Below are 14,519 nucleotides of genomic sequence, written 5' to 3' on the forward strand. Positions count from 1 at the left end.
TTTATATAAAATATGAGTTTAAAAGAGAATAAATTAGTTTATTTCTTTAAATTAAAAACTGTTTTTAAAGCATCAATACGTATTCATTTATTTCATCTAAGCTAGCTCAATTTTATCCAAGTGACTCACATAAATAGCCTCAACTACGAAGACTATAATAATGATATCAATAAATATCTTAAATGTTCTCTTTAATGCTTAACAGAACATCAAGCTGACCAACTCTGTATGTTAATAAATGTGCTCCATTGTGTAGAGTATCAAAGTGCAAGGCTGGCACTTTCTTAGGCGGCTTTGGTCACAATTAAAGCCAAAGCCAGAGGTGATCGTTCAATGCAATCGGAGCTAATCGAATAGTCGCAATTGCGAATTCGCTGCGCGAGGTTAAAGTTACAAACGACACTGGTGAAAATGTTGAACTCCTGCAGCTGGCTGGCGGCATTGCTGCTCTGTGGCTGCATCATTGGTTTGAGCGCATCCTCGGATGCACTGCAGCAAGATGGCAGTGCGTTGACTATGAGCAACAGCATTGCGGCACCTGGTCAACCGTTGTACTATCTGATGGCCGATGCTGGACCAACAGTGGGACCCAACGATGAATTGAAGCGCACAAATCGTTCTTTGATGAAGTGGTGGGAGGATTTGTTTGGACCCAACAATTGTTGCAACAACAACAACAATTTGTTGCCCATTAACAACAATTTGCTGCCCATTAATAACAATAATGTGTTGCCAGCAATTGTGCCCAATAATTGCAATGGACTTCAGTTGCAGAATCTGGATCCCTTCAAGCAGATGAAGCTGTTCAAGAAGCTGCCCGACCTGTGGGGTAACACTTGTGGCGGACAGTGTGGCCAGTGTGGCAACGCCTATGTGCCACCAGTTGATGCTGGCTATGTTGCACCACAACCACAGCAACCACAACAGCCTGCACCTGTGGCTCCTGTTGACTACAATGCTGCGCCAGTGGCGCCTGCTGTGGTACCTAATCCTGCCTACGATGGTCCTGGCGATGGCGATGCTGGCTATGTTGCACCACCAGTTGCGCCTGTTGCAGATAACTATGTTGCACCACCAACTGTAGACAACTACGTTCCTCCACCAAGTGTCGACAACTACGCAGCGCCACCTGCTGCCAGCTATGAGGCTCCAGTTCCCACCCCTGACAGCTATGAGCCTGCTCCTGCTCCAGCACCGCAAAGCTACAGCAAAGTGGAGGAGAAGGGCAACTATGGTGATGCACAACCACCGCAAATTGTCTACCAGCCCATCATCTATCTGAGTGCGTCGCCAGCTGCCAAGGAAGACACAGAAGTCTTGAAGTATAAGCCACAGGAGCAAAGCTACGAAGCCCAAACGGAGCCACCTCAGGCACAACCCATCTATGAGCCACCTCAGGCACAGCCCATCTATGAGCCACCTCCAGCACCGCCTGCTCCAGTTGCAGCCTATGTTGCACCACCGCCAGCTGCCCCGCCCTGCAATGCTCCCGCCTGTGGTTATTTGCCACTTGTAGGCGTGCCCTTCTACAGCTACCCCGCTTCACCACCAGCCCCTGCTTATGCTCCACCAGCGCCTGCGCCCAGCTACGCTCCACCTCCGCCACCAGCTGTGGCACCACCTGCACCCGCCTATTCTGCACCCTCTTGCCAGACGCCCATTCGATTATCGCTTCACGATCAGCCGTATCGCGTCGCACCCGAACTGTTCCAGGAATACAACTATCGCTTGGCCCTGGCCGATCGCAATAGTTTATAGCCTGCCCATTGACAATAAATTTCCGCTTACTAATTGTAAATAAAAAGTATCTCAAGCTCTGTGTTTTTTTGTTGACTTTTGATGAGGAAACAATTCAAGAAATTCTGAATATTTGTGAAGAGTCTCTTCCTTAACTCAAAGTAAGTTGATTGTAGAAGATATCATTGGGAATCGAAAGAAGTAAGTATTAATTCCTTAAAGCTCTTTTCAACGAAGATGATTTGATACATGGATAATTTAGTTATAAGTTTATGGAAAGTAGTTTTTCATTTTTTTGGTTATCTTTATCTTATTTACTGTTAGTCCCAATCGAAACAGACTGAACTTAAGATTATCTTTAAGATCACTTTGATTGAATTGGAACCGATGTAAGAATTAGTTCTAGTTATATATTATAAAGTCTTCTCTTTGATTTATCTCAATATGGTAAGATTGATGCAACGTTTTTTTCCAGATATTCATTGTTGCTTGCATGAAATCAATATATTGCATATCCATAACGCACATTTGTAGGTGTAGCCCTTATACACTCCTAACATACTTATTTTTCCACTTAGGAAAAATACCAATATTATTTGTATAATTCTTTTTTATTTGTAGTCAATATTTATTATGAGCAATAGGTGTTGCTACACTTTTCTGCTTTGACAGAATTAAGTGGTTACAAACTGAAATCCAATTATTCATGTTAAACATTCGTTTTCCATAATACTTTGGATTATATCAGATGTATGACATATTTTTGATTATTAAACGGTTGCTTCTCTCTGTCAACCTTTATTATTTATTAGTATTATGGCTTCATTCCTACTCTATTAACCATTGATAATATTGGCATATATACATTTTTATTTTTAGTCATGTCATTTACATATACCATGTGATAAAGTTTCAATGAAAATATTATATATTATATTATGCATATCTACATTTAATTTGACTGAATTAGGCTAAGTTCAATTATTATAAGCCTATAATTCTGTAAATTTTTAATGGGAAACTCGAAAAATAGGCGATCATTAAGAAATTTAAAATTATTAATTACAAAGTTTTTCGTATGGAAAATTTATTTTAGCTTGTTTTCATTATATTAGATTAAAAAGAAGTAATTTTAGAAAAAAATAATAAAACTCCCTAATAAAGTGGATTCGCAGAATTTTAATGTTTTTCTTTCATTAAAAATTGTTTGAATATGAAACAATTTCAAGAAATAAATGTTTAAAATACTGAAGATTGCCCTTAAAAACTATTCCTAGAATCTAAGAAGCTATGGATAAAATCACGAAGCCTTTCAGTAAATTACATGAAGTCTACAGAAACTAAATGATCCATAAGATCCATTCGTAAAAAATCTTAAATATTCCATTCTTCTTCTTATGGCATTTGAAGTAAATAACTTTATTGCTTCAAAGCTTGCTTTAGCATTATTCTGAAAATATTCTAAAAATCACCAAAATCTAAACTCAAGTGGGAATGAATTTATTTGACTGCTTCTTTTTAAGTGATCTTCAAGGCAAGTAATTAATTAATTTGACATACTATGCACTTGATTGATTTAAGCATAGAATCCAAATTTGTGAGCTAGTATCTAAAGACATTTATGTACAAGCCCGATCAATTGTACAGTTGTGCACTGTGATTTCCGTTCCTAAAAACAGAAGCCAGAGCAGAAAGAGGCAGCTTATCAACATGGTTCAATACATGTTTGTCTGGGCTGTCAAGGTCCCAGTTACTCATATACTTACTTCCATACTTAGTAGTAATCGCTTTGCTTCACATTTATCGCTTATGCATGTGTGTGTTTGTGCTTGTGTGTGTATGGGTCTTCTCTTCTTCTGCTTGTGCCTCTTCCTGTTATTATTGCGCTGCTCTTTGCATATGAATGCATATGAGTGAGTGAGTGCATGAGTGAATAACTGAGTGAGTGACGATGACGTCGACAAGAATTTGAGCTGTAATCGCGTCAGTCAGTCAGTTGGTCGCTGGATGGTCTTTGTTTTCATTTTCAAATTCAAATTCCATAACAAATTGCACAAGACAAACAGAGAGAGAGTTCCTTTTTGCCTATGCGGGTCTGTGAAATGCGATAACAGCACAAAAATAACACTCCGGACAGTTCGGATACACCCCGGGGCTGAGCTGAAACAATGTCCATGACCATGACCGTGACCAAGTGAAAGTGGCCTGCAGTGTTTGCCTGCCTGGCTGCCTGGCTGGCAACCAGAGCCGAAGGCCTGCACTCAGCTGGTCATCGTCTCATTGTCTCACTTTGCATGTGGCACGCACCCATTCTTGACTCTCGATCTTGCAACAGTCTTGAGTCTGGGTCTGGGTCTCGGTCTGTGTCTTGGATGGGGCGTTGATCGTTTGTTGATTGCAGCTCGTCTGTGCGGAGCGTGACGTAGTTTACATAATCTAATCGCCTGTTGACTGAGCAGAAAATATGGTTAATAAATTAGCGGTTATTCTCTTTCAGTGTGTGTGTGTGTGTGTCTCTGTGTGGAGTGATCTTCGTTTTTGAATTGTTGCGTAATGAGCTTGGGAAAAGCAAATGATCATCATCTTCAAAACGAGGCAAAGTTAAGAAGATGTAGCAACAATGAAATGAAGATTTGCTCATTAAAATGGGTCTTCAAAGTTGCTGACACTGCGATGTGAGGATCATTGATCAATAATCTGAAGAGTTCTATAAACAGTTGATAGAGTCACAAAATGGTTTAAGTCTGTTTATGAATCTGTCAGCATAATGCTCTAATTGTTATTGAGCATTGCGAATCAATCTGTCAAAATTTGTCAACAAAAAATATCTAAAAGCAGACTGCCCTTTTACAATCAATTCAGTTCGTTGATGATAAGGCAATCAGTTAATTAATTGTTTATGGCAATTGATTGCATCATTAGGTAGAGTTGAACATTCATTCATGTAATCATATTTCACTCCATTTCGAGTTGACTTCGATTACATTTTTCTGATACATTATTTAAATAAATTTCCTTCGGAATTTTTCCACTTATTTTAGGTTTTTTCTGTTATGGATACATCAGAAATTAATATAATTCAGCCAGAAATCAATATATTTTTAGAAACCACAGAAGCCACAATATATTTTGGAATTACAGTCATAAAAGTGAACTGTAAAGTAATAAGACTACATAAATAAAACTGCAGTTATAATGGAAAAATACTTAAGAAATTATAGAATTGACTTGTAGCTTTATGGCTGAACATTAATGGGCATCAACTATTAAATGGCAATTACTAATTGGTTTAGTCTAGAGATTTTATTAAATTTAATTGGACTGCGTTCAGTTGATTCGATTACTTATTATTGATCTCACATAGTGCATTGCTATTGTAAAATTCTCAAGCTATGAAGAAACGCAGCTCTAACGAGAGACAGCTACTTCTCAGTGATACTTAAGATCACAGATCGCGCATGATCGCCTTTTTAAAAGACAAGCTACAAAAAAAAGAAGATAAATACAAAAAATTACCCCACACAGATTTTCTCAGAAGTTGCGACTCTTGAGCGTAATTGAGTGAGTGAAGCAGAAGAACGATTCGAACAAAATTTAACAGCACATAAAGAACGATTCTGGCACAACATCTGTCAGGGGCCTGAACAAGAGCTCCCGATCGATGATGCCGCGCTGTTCTTGCTCTGCGGCTGTTGGGCACTTGCAGCAGCAATCCAACCGCAGCGGGGTCTCGAAAATAGCGCCAATGTCGTCGCCAATGCTGACGCCAAATGAAACGATCCTCCTACCCTTAGATAGGGTATTCAAAATATTTAAAGCGACTTGCTCTAACGATCTATTTTGGAGATTTTTAAATGCATCATAACAAAATTCACCTTTGAAAACATTTTATAGTAATTACAAAACAATTTAAATATATATTTAAGTGAATTTTATTTAAATATTTAAATGTGCTTAAAAAGATAATAAATGCAAATACTTAAAAACATAATCATAATCTTTTTAAAGCTTTGATTATTAATTTCTAATATTTAATATTTATGACTTCAATTAAATCTATACAAAGAATCAATCTAAACAAAAAGATACAAGGACATATATCAATATATTTTTTTAATTTATTATATTTAAGGGCATTTAAATATTGGTCTTTTTTCCATCTCTTTTGTATTTGTGTTTGCGAGGCGTTAAATTATAAGGGAACGGAACCCATTGCTAGGTCCGGGTGCCTGTAGCATGTTCTTTAGCTGTAGGATATCTTTATATAAATATTTGTGGAGTGAATGTGCTCTGTGGGTGTGTGTATGTGTGTGTTGTGTGTGCTGTGGCTGGGGCTGGGGCGTGTTATGACTCGTAGTGGTTGTGGCTGGGTGGGGGGGATTTTGTGGCTCTACTGTGTATGTATTTTTGAGAAATGTTGTGGAAATTTTTGTTTGTTGTTACACTTTCGAAATTTATATTTAATTTTATGTTTCTTTTGCTCTTTGGATCTCAGTAATAAATTCTGAATAAAATTCAGCAAATTTAAAATGTAGGTTGTTGGCACTTGCGATGCATTTTTGGACTCGTCAACGGAAAATTTATGCCGAATACGTAGGAGAAGAGCATAGAATGTGGAAAATTCTTAAAAAAAAAGAATTCATAACAATGAAGATAGATGCATGTAGACCATAAATCTTTAAACACGTCTAAGACATGCGCATATATGATAAAATTAAATTTTTCTTTTGTTTTTAAATTTAGATCAAGACAAATAATTAAGACATTATTAATATTGTAACAACGAAAGGTAAAAAGTAGTTTTAATATACTACTTAAGTATTTCTTTTACGCTACTTCCTACAAAATTGATTTATACTGTTATATTTTGACTACGAATTAAGAATAGATCAATGATAATTTAAATGTATATAATTTTTGTTTTATAATGAATTCTTTGATGAATTTCATTTTTGTATTATAATACTTTCTTTAAAAATTATTATATTGGACAAGTGAAAGGGAATCAATGGCATAGTACAAACAAAGAATTTAAATACATCTAAAACAAGTAAGAAAGCTGCAGTCGAGTGTGCTCGACTGTGAGATACCCGCTACCCATTTTTAAATAAAAGCAAAGCATTCTACCACAAGATATACTATTGAGAACAAAATATACCAGATTTTTAGCCAAAACAACTAAGACCCCTAGTAAGTAGGCGTTTTTGCCTATACAAAAGTATTACTTTACTAATCTCGACAGTTTTTATAAGATCGCAACCCAATTTTCAGGAATTGCATATAATTATTACTGTATATACCACAATTCGTTATTCGAGTTTTGTCAAATTATGGGGGCAGAAGTAGGTGCAAAATAAAAATTTGAAACAAACTTGATCTGCGTGCAAACATAGCATAGATGTCGAAAAAATTTATAGCTCCTTCTCTTATAGTCTCTGAGATCTAGGAGTTTATACGGACTGACGGGCAGACGGACAGACTGAAAGACGGACATGTCTAGATCGTCTCGGCTGTTGACGCTGATTGAGAATATATGTACTTTATAGGTTCGGAGATGCCTCCTTCTACCTGTTACATACACTTCCTGCCGGCACAAAGTTATAATACGCTTCTACCCTATGGGTAGCGGATATAACAAAATTAAAATATATACATATGTATGTTTGCTCACACAAAAAGCCATATTATCCAAATTTAAATTAAAAATTGAAAGAATAAAATATCTAAGAGAAATTAGGGCATTTATCAACCAAATTTCGAAATACTTATCAATTTACCTTTTCAGCAAAACTCTGATCTAATTTATCCAAAAGTCGAGCAGTCTACAAAGAATAAGGCAAAGATTGTGCAACCATCAGAAGAGTCCCAATTAAACCACCCACCTCGTTCAGCAATTGTGTGCACTACTTTTTATGAATTCTGCCAACCTAAACGAATGATTACTTTAGTTATTGTAGCGAATAAAATAATAAAATTCATCATTCAAACTGAACCCAACAAAATTCCGACTCAGCATTTCTCAAAATAACGAAAAACTCAAAGTCAATAAGTACTTGTCTAGTCACATGTGCTAACTAGGCAGAAGTTTAGCTATATAAACTAGACTTCGGATTGGCAATGGCATCAGTCAGCAGCTTCAGCTTCAGCTACAACCCAACCAACCAACATCTTCACAATGAAATTCTTCGTGTGCTTCGCTCTCATCGCCATCGTCGCCTCCGCTGTGGCCACTCCCACTGGCAGCAGCTCCGCCTCCCTCACCAGCAGCAACGCCGGAGGCGCAGTTGCCCAGCTCAACCAGGAGGCTGAAGCCGAGGGTTATGGTGATCTGACCCGTCTGCGTAAGTCTGCCTATGGCGGCAGCTCCGGCGGCTATGGCGCCTCCAGTGTGCCCGCTCCTCCCTGCCCCAAGAACTACCTGTTCAGCTGCCAGCCCAACTTGGCTCCAGTGCCATGCAGCGCCCCAGCTCCTAGCTATGGATCCGCCGGTGCCTACTCCTCGCCAGTGGCTTCCTACGCTGCTCCCAACTACGGTGTGCCCCAGCAGCAGTATTATGGTGGCGCCGCTTACGCTCCTCAGACTTATGGCTACCAATACTAGAAGAGCAGCGATCGACAATTGAGACTTGACTTTGACATGGCTTCTAAAGCTGCCGAGAAACAAAAAATCTTTGCCTCGCTTAAAGAAAATCTATAAAAAAAATATATGTAATGCAAATAAAATGACTAAAATATCTAAAGCAACATTTATTGAATTATATTTTATTTCTTAGATGATTGGTTGAATATTATAAAGGAATTGGGGTTGTTTCTTAGATGAAATATAATATAATAATGGAAAAAAAACTATTCGGAATTAATTGTTCTGAAAAAGATCAGTGATGTTTTGACACTTCCCGAAATATTACAATCAAACTAATTTAATAAATTCATAAAATTAATTTTGAATTCTTTCAGTTAATTACATCTATTTGTAAATATTTAAGAATGTATAATGGGAAATTCAAGTTGATATTCATATCAAAACTGTCCATAAAATAACTATTTTGAAGTCAAGCAACATTTTTGGCAATAGTTAATAGGCTCCAAACTACTTTTATTAGAAATAACTGTTTACTTTGTTAATGAATATATATATCATGCAAGGGAAATATATAATAAATCTTAAATTAATATAAGAATTAGGACAATATTAAAGTGACTGAAAATCGTTTTTATTTCAAATCAAATATTAAATTCTTCTTGTAAAAAATAAGTAAATACATATAAGTTAAAGCGGCGTAAACAATCATTGACGAAATTTAACTTTGTATATCTTCATGGTAGAAAAAGATTGATCTCAGAATTAAATATCAGAAGATTAGTTGCTTGACTATACAAATTTACAATTAACATATAAAATATTATTATGATAGATAAACCCAACCCAACTTAGGTGACACGATTCTCCAATAGTCTAAAGAACATATATTTATTAAAAAGAATTCGCTTTGAAGTTGACCTATTTAAAATCTGCATTCTATATTTTTATTTGCATTTATGCTTAATAATTTGTACTGCAGAGAATATGTCAAGTAAAGGTAACAATCAATAGCTGATGAAGCGAAAGTGAAAGCATAAGAATAGTTCAAGCCACTTGTCTCCAAGCTTTATGCTAACTTGGCAAAGTTTAGGGTATATAAAGTGGCACTGGAGCATAGACTGACATCAGTCACCTTTGGCAGCCATAACAGCTACAGTTCCAGCTCCAATCCAAGCTTCAACTCAACCAACACCTTCAAGATGAAATTCTTCGTGTGCTTCGCTGTCCTCGCCTTCGCTGCCGCCGCCGTGGCCAACCCCACCAGCGGTACTTCCGTCTCTGTCGCCAACCAGGAGTCTGAGGCTGAGGGTGTTACCGGCCAGGGTTATGGTGATCTGACCCGTCTGCGCAAGTCTGCCTATGGCGCCAGCTCCGGCGGCTATGGCGCCTCCAGTGTGCCCGCTCCTCCCTGCCCCAAGAACTACCTGTTCAGCTGCCAGCCCAACTTGGCTCCAGTGCCATGCAGCGCCCCAGCTCCTAGCTACGGATCCGCCGGTGCCTACTCCTCGCCAGTGGCTTCCTACGCTGTTCCTAACTACGGTGTGCCCCAGCAGCAGTACTATGGTGGCGCCTATGCTCCCCAGGCCTTTGGCTACCAATACTAGACGATCAGCGATCGACCCTGAAGACATAAATTTGACACGGCTTCCAAAGCTGCCGAGAACCAAAATCTTTGCCTCGCTTAAGAAAATGTAAAAAAAAAATAAAATAATTGGACTAATTTTCCGACAATGCAATTCCAAGAACTGTTTTACAATCGGCTGCCCAGCTGCATTTCTTATTTATTTATATGGTATAAACAGCAGGTTTTTATTGATCAACTTTCTTAAAACGAAAAGAAATCAAATATTCAAGTGGAAATCAATCTTTTGTTTGATTTACCCCTCCAATGTTGCAGTCGATGCTTTCTAGCTAATAACTATACAAATATAAAATCTTTTGTTCACTCATAACTTATTTATACCCGCTACCCATAGGGTAGAAGGGTATTATAACTTTGTGCCGGCAGGAAATGTATGTAACAGGTAGAAGGAGGCATCTCCGACCCTATAAAGTATATATATTCTTGATCAGCGTCAACAGCCAAGACGATATAGCCATGTCCGTCTGTCCGTCTGTGTGTCTGTGTGTCTGTGTGTCTGTCCGTCCGTCCGTATGAACACCTAGATCTCAGAGACTATAAGAGATAGAGCTATAATTTTTTTTCGACAGCATTTGTTATGTTTGCACGCAGATCAAGTTTGTTTCAAATTTTTGCCACGCCCACTTCCGCCCTCGCAAATCAAAAAAATCGAATAACAAGCGTAATTTTAAAGCTAGAGTTGCGAATTTTGGTATATATAATAACTACTATAGTAGTTATGATTCCTGAAAATTTGGTTGCGATCAGATAAAAATTGTGGAAGTTATTAAAAAAATACTTTTGTATGAGCAAAAACGCCTACTTACTAGGGGTCTTAGTTGCTTTGGCGGACAATCTGGTATATTATGCCGTCTATGGTATATTTTGAATGTGGTACTATATCGATATAACAAAAATACCATTTGGTATATTTTTAGTATTTTTGCATTTTTGGTATATTTTGAAAAAAATACCGCAATATTTTGCTTTTATTCAAAATGGGTAGCGGGTATCTCACAGTCGAGCACACTCAACTGTAACTTTCTTACTTGTTTTATTATTTTTCAGATTTATATAAACAGAAAATAATTACTAATAATTTATTGCGGAAAAAAGTGATGATTAACGTTATATTATTATATACTCGTACGAGTATGTATAATATATATATATTATATTATTAAAATTAAAAATACAAAATCTAGTTTAAGAAACAAAGAAAAGAATCGATAAGAAGAATCGAATACATTTTAAAATATTTGTAATACTACGTATAGGCTCAACCATCTGCTATTGATATAATGGGATAGAAATAGAATAAGAAAAATAAATATCAATTGGGGTGGAATCGCAGATAGTCTATCAATAGATAGAGATAGAAAAGCAATTCGAAATAGAAAAAATATCATATAAATGAGAATAAATTTAAAACTATGTAAAAATTAAAATAAAAACTTAAAAAAATTAAAAAATGGATAAACTTAAAAAGCTATACATATGTGTATTAAACATTGGCAACACCTACAAAAATGAAAGACAACTCAGCATATTACAACTGCAAGTAAAGCAGTTATATACACACGATTTCTTTCTTCCTATACCAGAACAACATAGCAACTAAATTGCTTATTAATCGAATGGGGTCTTTGAACTTGATGGTTTGTTTTGGAATTTACGATGAACAAATAACGTCTGCTGAAAATTGCAACATATCCGTTAATGTTGGCCTAAATCAAGAAGCAACAAGTTGTCAGCGCAGCAAAAGAAAATTGCGAAATATTCAACAAGAGTTTGCCGGTAATATGATACTAAAACTTGTAAACATATGGTCGATAGAGTTGAAAAGCCTATAAGATACATATGTTTGCTGGCAGGTTCTTTATGTCAACAGTCATGACTGGGCTACACAAAGGTTAGGATGCATTAGGATTTAACTTCAACTCTCAACCTTACAACCGTCTTATTATCAGTGGCAATTACCCTTGGCCAATGCATTTCGACCAACTAACCCAATTTACCATGTTACCTTGGAACATTTTTGCTTTGACTCTTTTGTTTCTTTCCGCTTGCCAATGCATTTTCCAGCAAATGGAATCTAAGCCATATCGCTATCGTTGATAAAAACCAACTGCGGCCAACGCATTGGCGGCTAGTCTCAGTTTACAGCTTCATTGAACTTCAGTTCTAAAGTTATCCACACCAAGATGTCTCGACTCTGGACGCTTCTCTCATTACTTCTGTTGTGGTTCCGGTTTCAAGACTGTCGAGCGCATTGCGAACATCGTTTTGCGCGCAGTCCTTCGGGTCAACTATTTCACATCATTCCTGTGCGCCTCTTTAAGCCGGAGATGCTGCAGGACAGTGTTGAGCTGGTGCGACAGCCACGACAACAGCAAATTGTCCAGGAGGTGATTGTGGAGAATAATTTTGGTGGTCCTGGCGGTGGATTTGGAGCTCCGCCATTCGGCAGACCGCCTTTTGGTGGACCGCCATTCGGTGGACCCCCAGGATTTGGAGGACCTGTTCGTGGGTTTGGAGGCGGCTTTGGCAGCGGTTTTGGAGGTGGTTTCGGAGGTGGATTTAATGCTGGCGTCAGTGGCGGCTTTGGTGGTTTTGCACGCAGCTATGACCAAGAGGAACCACCACAACAACAACAGCCACAGCCGGCAAAGCAAACAATTGGGTGCAATGCGCCTAGTATTCCAGTGCCTCCTTGTGCCCAAAGCTACTTGATCTCATGTGAAGCGGTGCTGAAGCCTGCACCCTGTGCGAGTAGTAGCTATTGAGATACCAAAGAACTGATATTGATTTCGTTAAATAAAAGAGACTCTTAAAAGTTACACAGAAGTACTTTTATAAATATTTTAATTTTTAAAAGGTTTTACAGCAGTTATTAGAATTCAATAGAATAGCTACTAACATACATATAAGAATTCTATATCACTTAACAAAAATTGAGAGAAGAATTCCAAGTTTAAAATTATCTATTTAGTACATATAAATTGATAATATGAGATTTCTACGAAACAATTTAATTAACGTAAATTTACCATTTATCATAGTTTATGGATTCATAAGATTGCAAAACTCTTATGAAATAAATTTTGTATATGATATACATATTTTCGAGATACTATTTATTTATTTATTTACGTGTTTAATTATTATACAAAAATATAATATAATAACTAAAAAAGAGAGTGCTAGCTACTAAGCTACTAGCATCGTCTCCCTGAGACACTATTTCAAATAATTTTGAGTTACGGTAATGTGCGAGATTTAATATGTATTTCAATATTTAATTTGAAATTAATCTAAATATGTTTTATAGAATTATAATGCATTATACAAAAGATGTATATATATATTATATATAATATTATAACACATAGTTATAAAAATGATATAATATGATATTATAAAGAAATCGATCTTTATGTTAAAAACTAATAAACAAAGTATTTTTAGTTTATTTTAATTCGAGATATTTCTGAGCTTCATTGTAATATGGCGAATACAGCCCTTGAACGCAGCTATGACCAGCTGAAGCCTGCACCCTGTGCGAGTAGTGGCTATTGAGATTCAAAGAAATGATATGATTTTAAATATTTTAAATTTCTTCATAACAAGATTTTTGTCGGTATTGTTTTAAGTCTTATTTATAACCGCCCAAAAAGTAAAAAATTATATTATTGTTTTCGTTTAAAATTGTAGTTTATTTCAAGAGAGGTGAAACAGTTGTCCGAAATAAAGATCGATCCTTCCACTTAAACAAACTCGCGGACGATGGGCACAGCGTATTGGGGAGCGTACTGCGAGTAGGCACCGGCGGATCCATAGGATGGAGCAGGCGCAGAGCAGGGCACAGGCTGCAGTGAAGGCTGGCAGCTGAACAGATAGTTCTTGGGACACGGTGGGGATGGGATGGAAGCGGGTGCTGAGTAGGCAGGTGCGGCTGGGGCAGGAGCTGGTGCAGAGTAGGCTGGGGCAGCTGGGGCTGGAGCTGGTGCGGAATAGGCGGGAGCAGCAGGAGCCGAGTAAGCGGGAGCGGCTGGTGCGGGTGCAGCGTAGGCCGGAGCAGCCGGGGCGGCGTAGGCTGGAGCAGCTGGGGCAGAGTAGGCAGGTGCAGCTGGGGCGGAGTAGGCTGCAGGGGCGGCAGCTGGAGCTCCATAGCCACCATAAGCGGCACGTGATACACGAATGTTCTCGGCCAATGGGGCTGGGATCAGGATACCTTGAGTTGGCTGCAATTGAATTGTTTCCGCGGCACAAACGATGGCCAGGATGGTGACCAGAAAGATGTGTCCAATGTTAAATGCCATTTTGTGGGATATGTAGAGCTGTCGCTGCTTGCTGCTAATGTGCCACCTAGAGGTTGACTGTAATACCCTAGTGCCGAAGCTTTCCACTTTATAGCCCATTACAAAAACGCTGAGCGCATTGGAAAATGGGAAAATTACAAAAAAGAAAATAAAAAATAACTATATTGAAAAGTGCAAATTGCTGACAATCCCAATTGGAACCCAACTTGTGATTTACCATAATCGAAGTGAACGGTGTGGGGTGAAGCTCTGACCG

General features: G+C 37.8%; 5 protein-coding genes across 5 annotated transcripts; 4 read left to right on the forward strand and 1 right to left on the reverse strand.

Moving 5' to 3' along the window:
* The first annotated feature begins 344 nt into the window (after positions 1-344).
* LOC117565564 (uncharacterized) lies at positions 345-1,804 on the forward strand. Its single transcript, XM_034244732.2, has one exon. It carries the CDS (start codon positions 412-414, stop codon positions 1,756-1,758), a length of 1,347 nt encoding a protein of 448 aa, XP_034100623.2. The 5' UTR covers positions 345-411; the 3' UTR covers positions 1,759-1,804.
* Positions 1,805-7,847: 6,043 nt separating this feature from the next.
* LOC117565111 (vitelline membrane protein Vm26Aa-like) lies at positions 7,848-8,481 on the forward strand. Its single transcript, XM_034244070.2, has one exon. It carries the CDS (start codon positions 7,913-7,915, stop codon positions 8,336-8,338), a length of 426 nt encoding a protein of 141 aa, XP_034099961.1. The 5' UTR covers positions 7,848-7,912; the 3' UTR covers positions 8,339-8,481.
* Positions 8,482-9,433: 952 nt separating this feature from the next.
* LOC117565112 (vitelline membrane protein Vm26Aa-like) lies at positions 9,434-10,056 on the forward strand. The gene has a single exon (XM_034244071.1). The coding sequence runs from the start codon at positions 9,520-9,522 to the stop codon at positions 9,922-9,924; it is 405 nt and encodes a 134-aa protein (XP_034099962.1). The 5' UTR covers positions 9,434-9,519; the 3' UTR covers positions 9,925-10,056.
* Positions 10,057-11,890: 1,834 nt separating this feature from the next.
* On the forward strand, positions 11,891-13,544 carry LOC117565110 (annexin A7). The gene is made up of 2 exons (XM_034244068.2): positions 11,891-12,698; positions 13,492-13,544. The coding sequence occupies exons 1-2, from the start codon at positions 12,146-12,148 to the stop codon at positions 13,518-13,520; spliced, it is 582 nt and encodes a 193-aa protein (XP_034099959.2). The 5' UTR covers positions 11,891-12,145; the 3' UTR covers positions 13,521-13,544.
* Positions 13,545-13,630: 86 nt separating this feature from the next.
* LOC117565109 (vitelline membrane protein Vm26Ab) lies at positions 13,631-14,327 on the reverse strand. Its single transcript, XM_034244067.2, has one exon. The coding sequence runs from the start codon at positions 14,261-14,263 to the stop codon at positions 13,709-13,711; it is 555 nt and encodes a 184-aa protein (XP_034099958.1). The 5' UTR covers positions 14,264-14,327; the 3' UTR covers positions 13,631-13,708.
* Between the last annotated feature and the right edge of the window lie 192 nt (positions 14,328-14,519).

This window comes from Drosophila albomicans, chromosome 2L (genome assembly GCF_009650485.2).
Source record: "Drosophila albomicans strain 15112-1751.03 chromosome 2L, ASM965048v2, whole genome shotgun sequence".
In the NCBI taxonomy this organism is placed as follows: domain Eukaryota; kingdom Metazoa; phylum Arthropoda; class Insecta; order Diptera; family Drosophilidae; genus Drosophila; species Drosophila albomicans.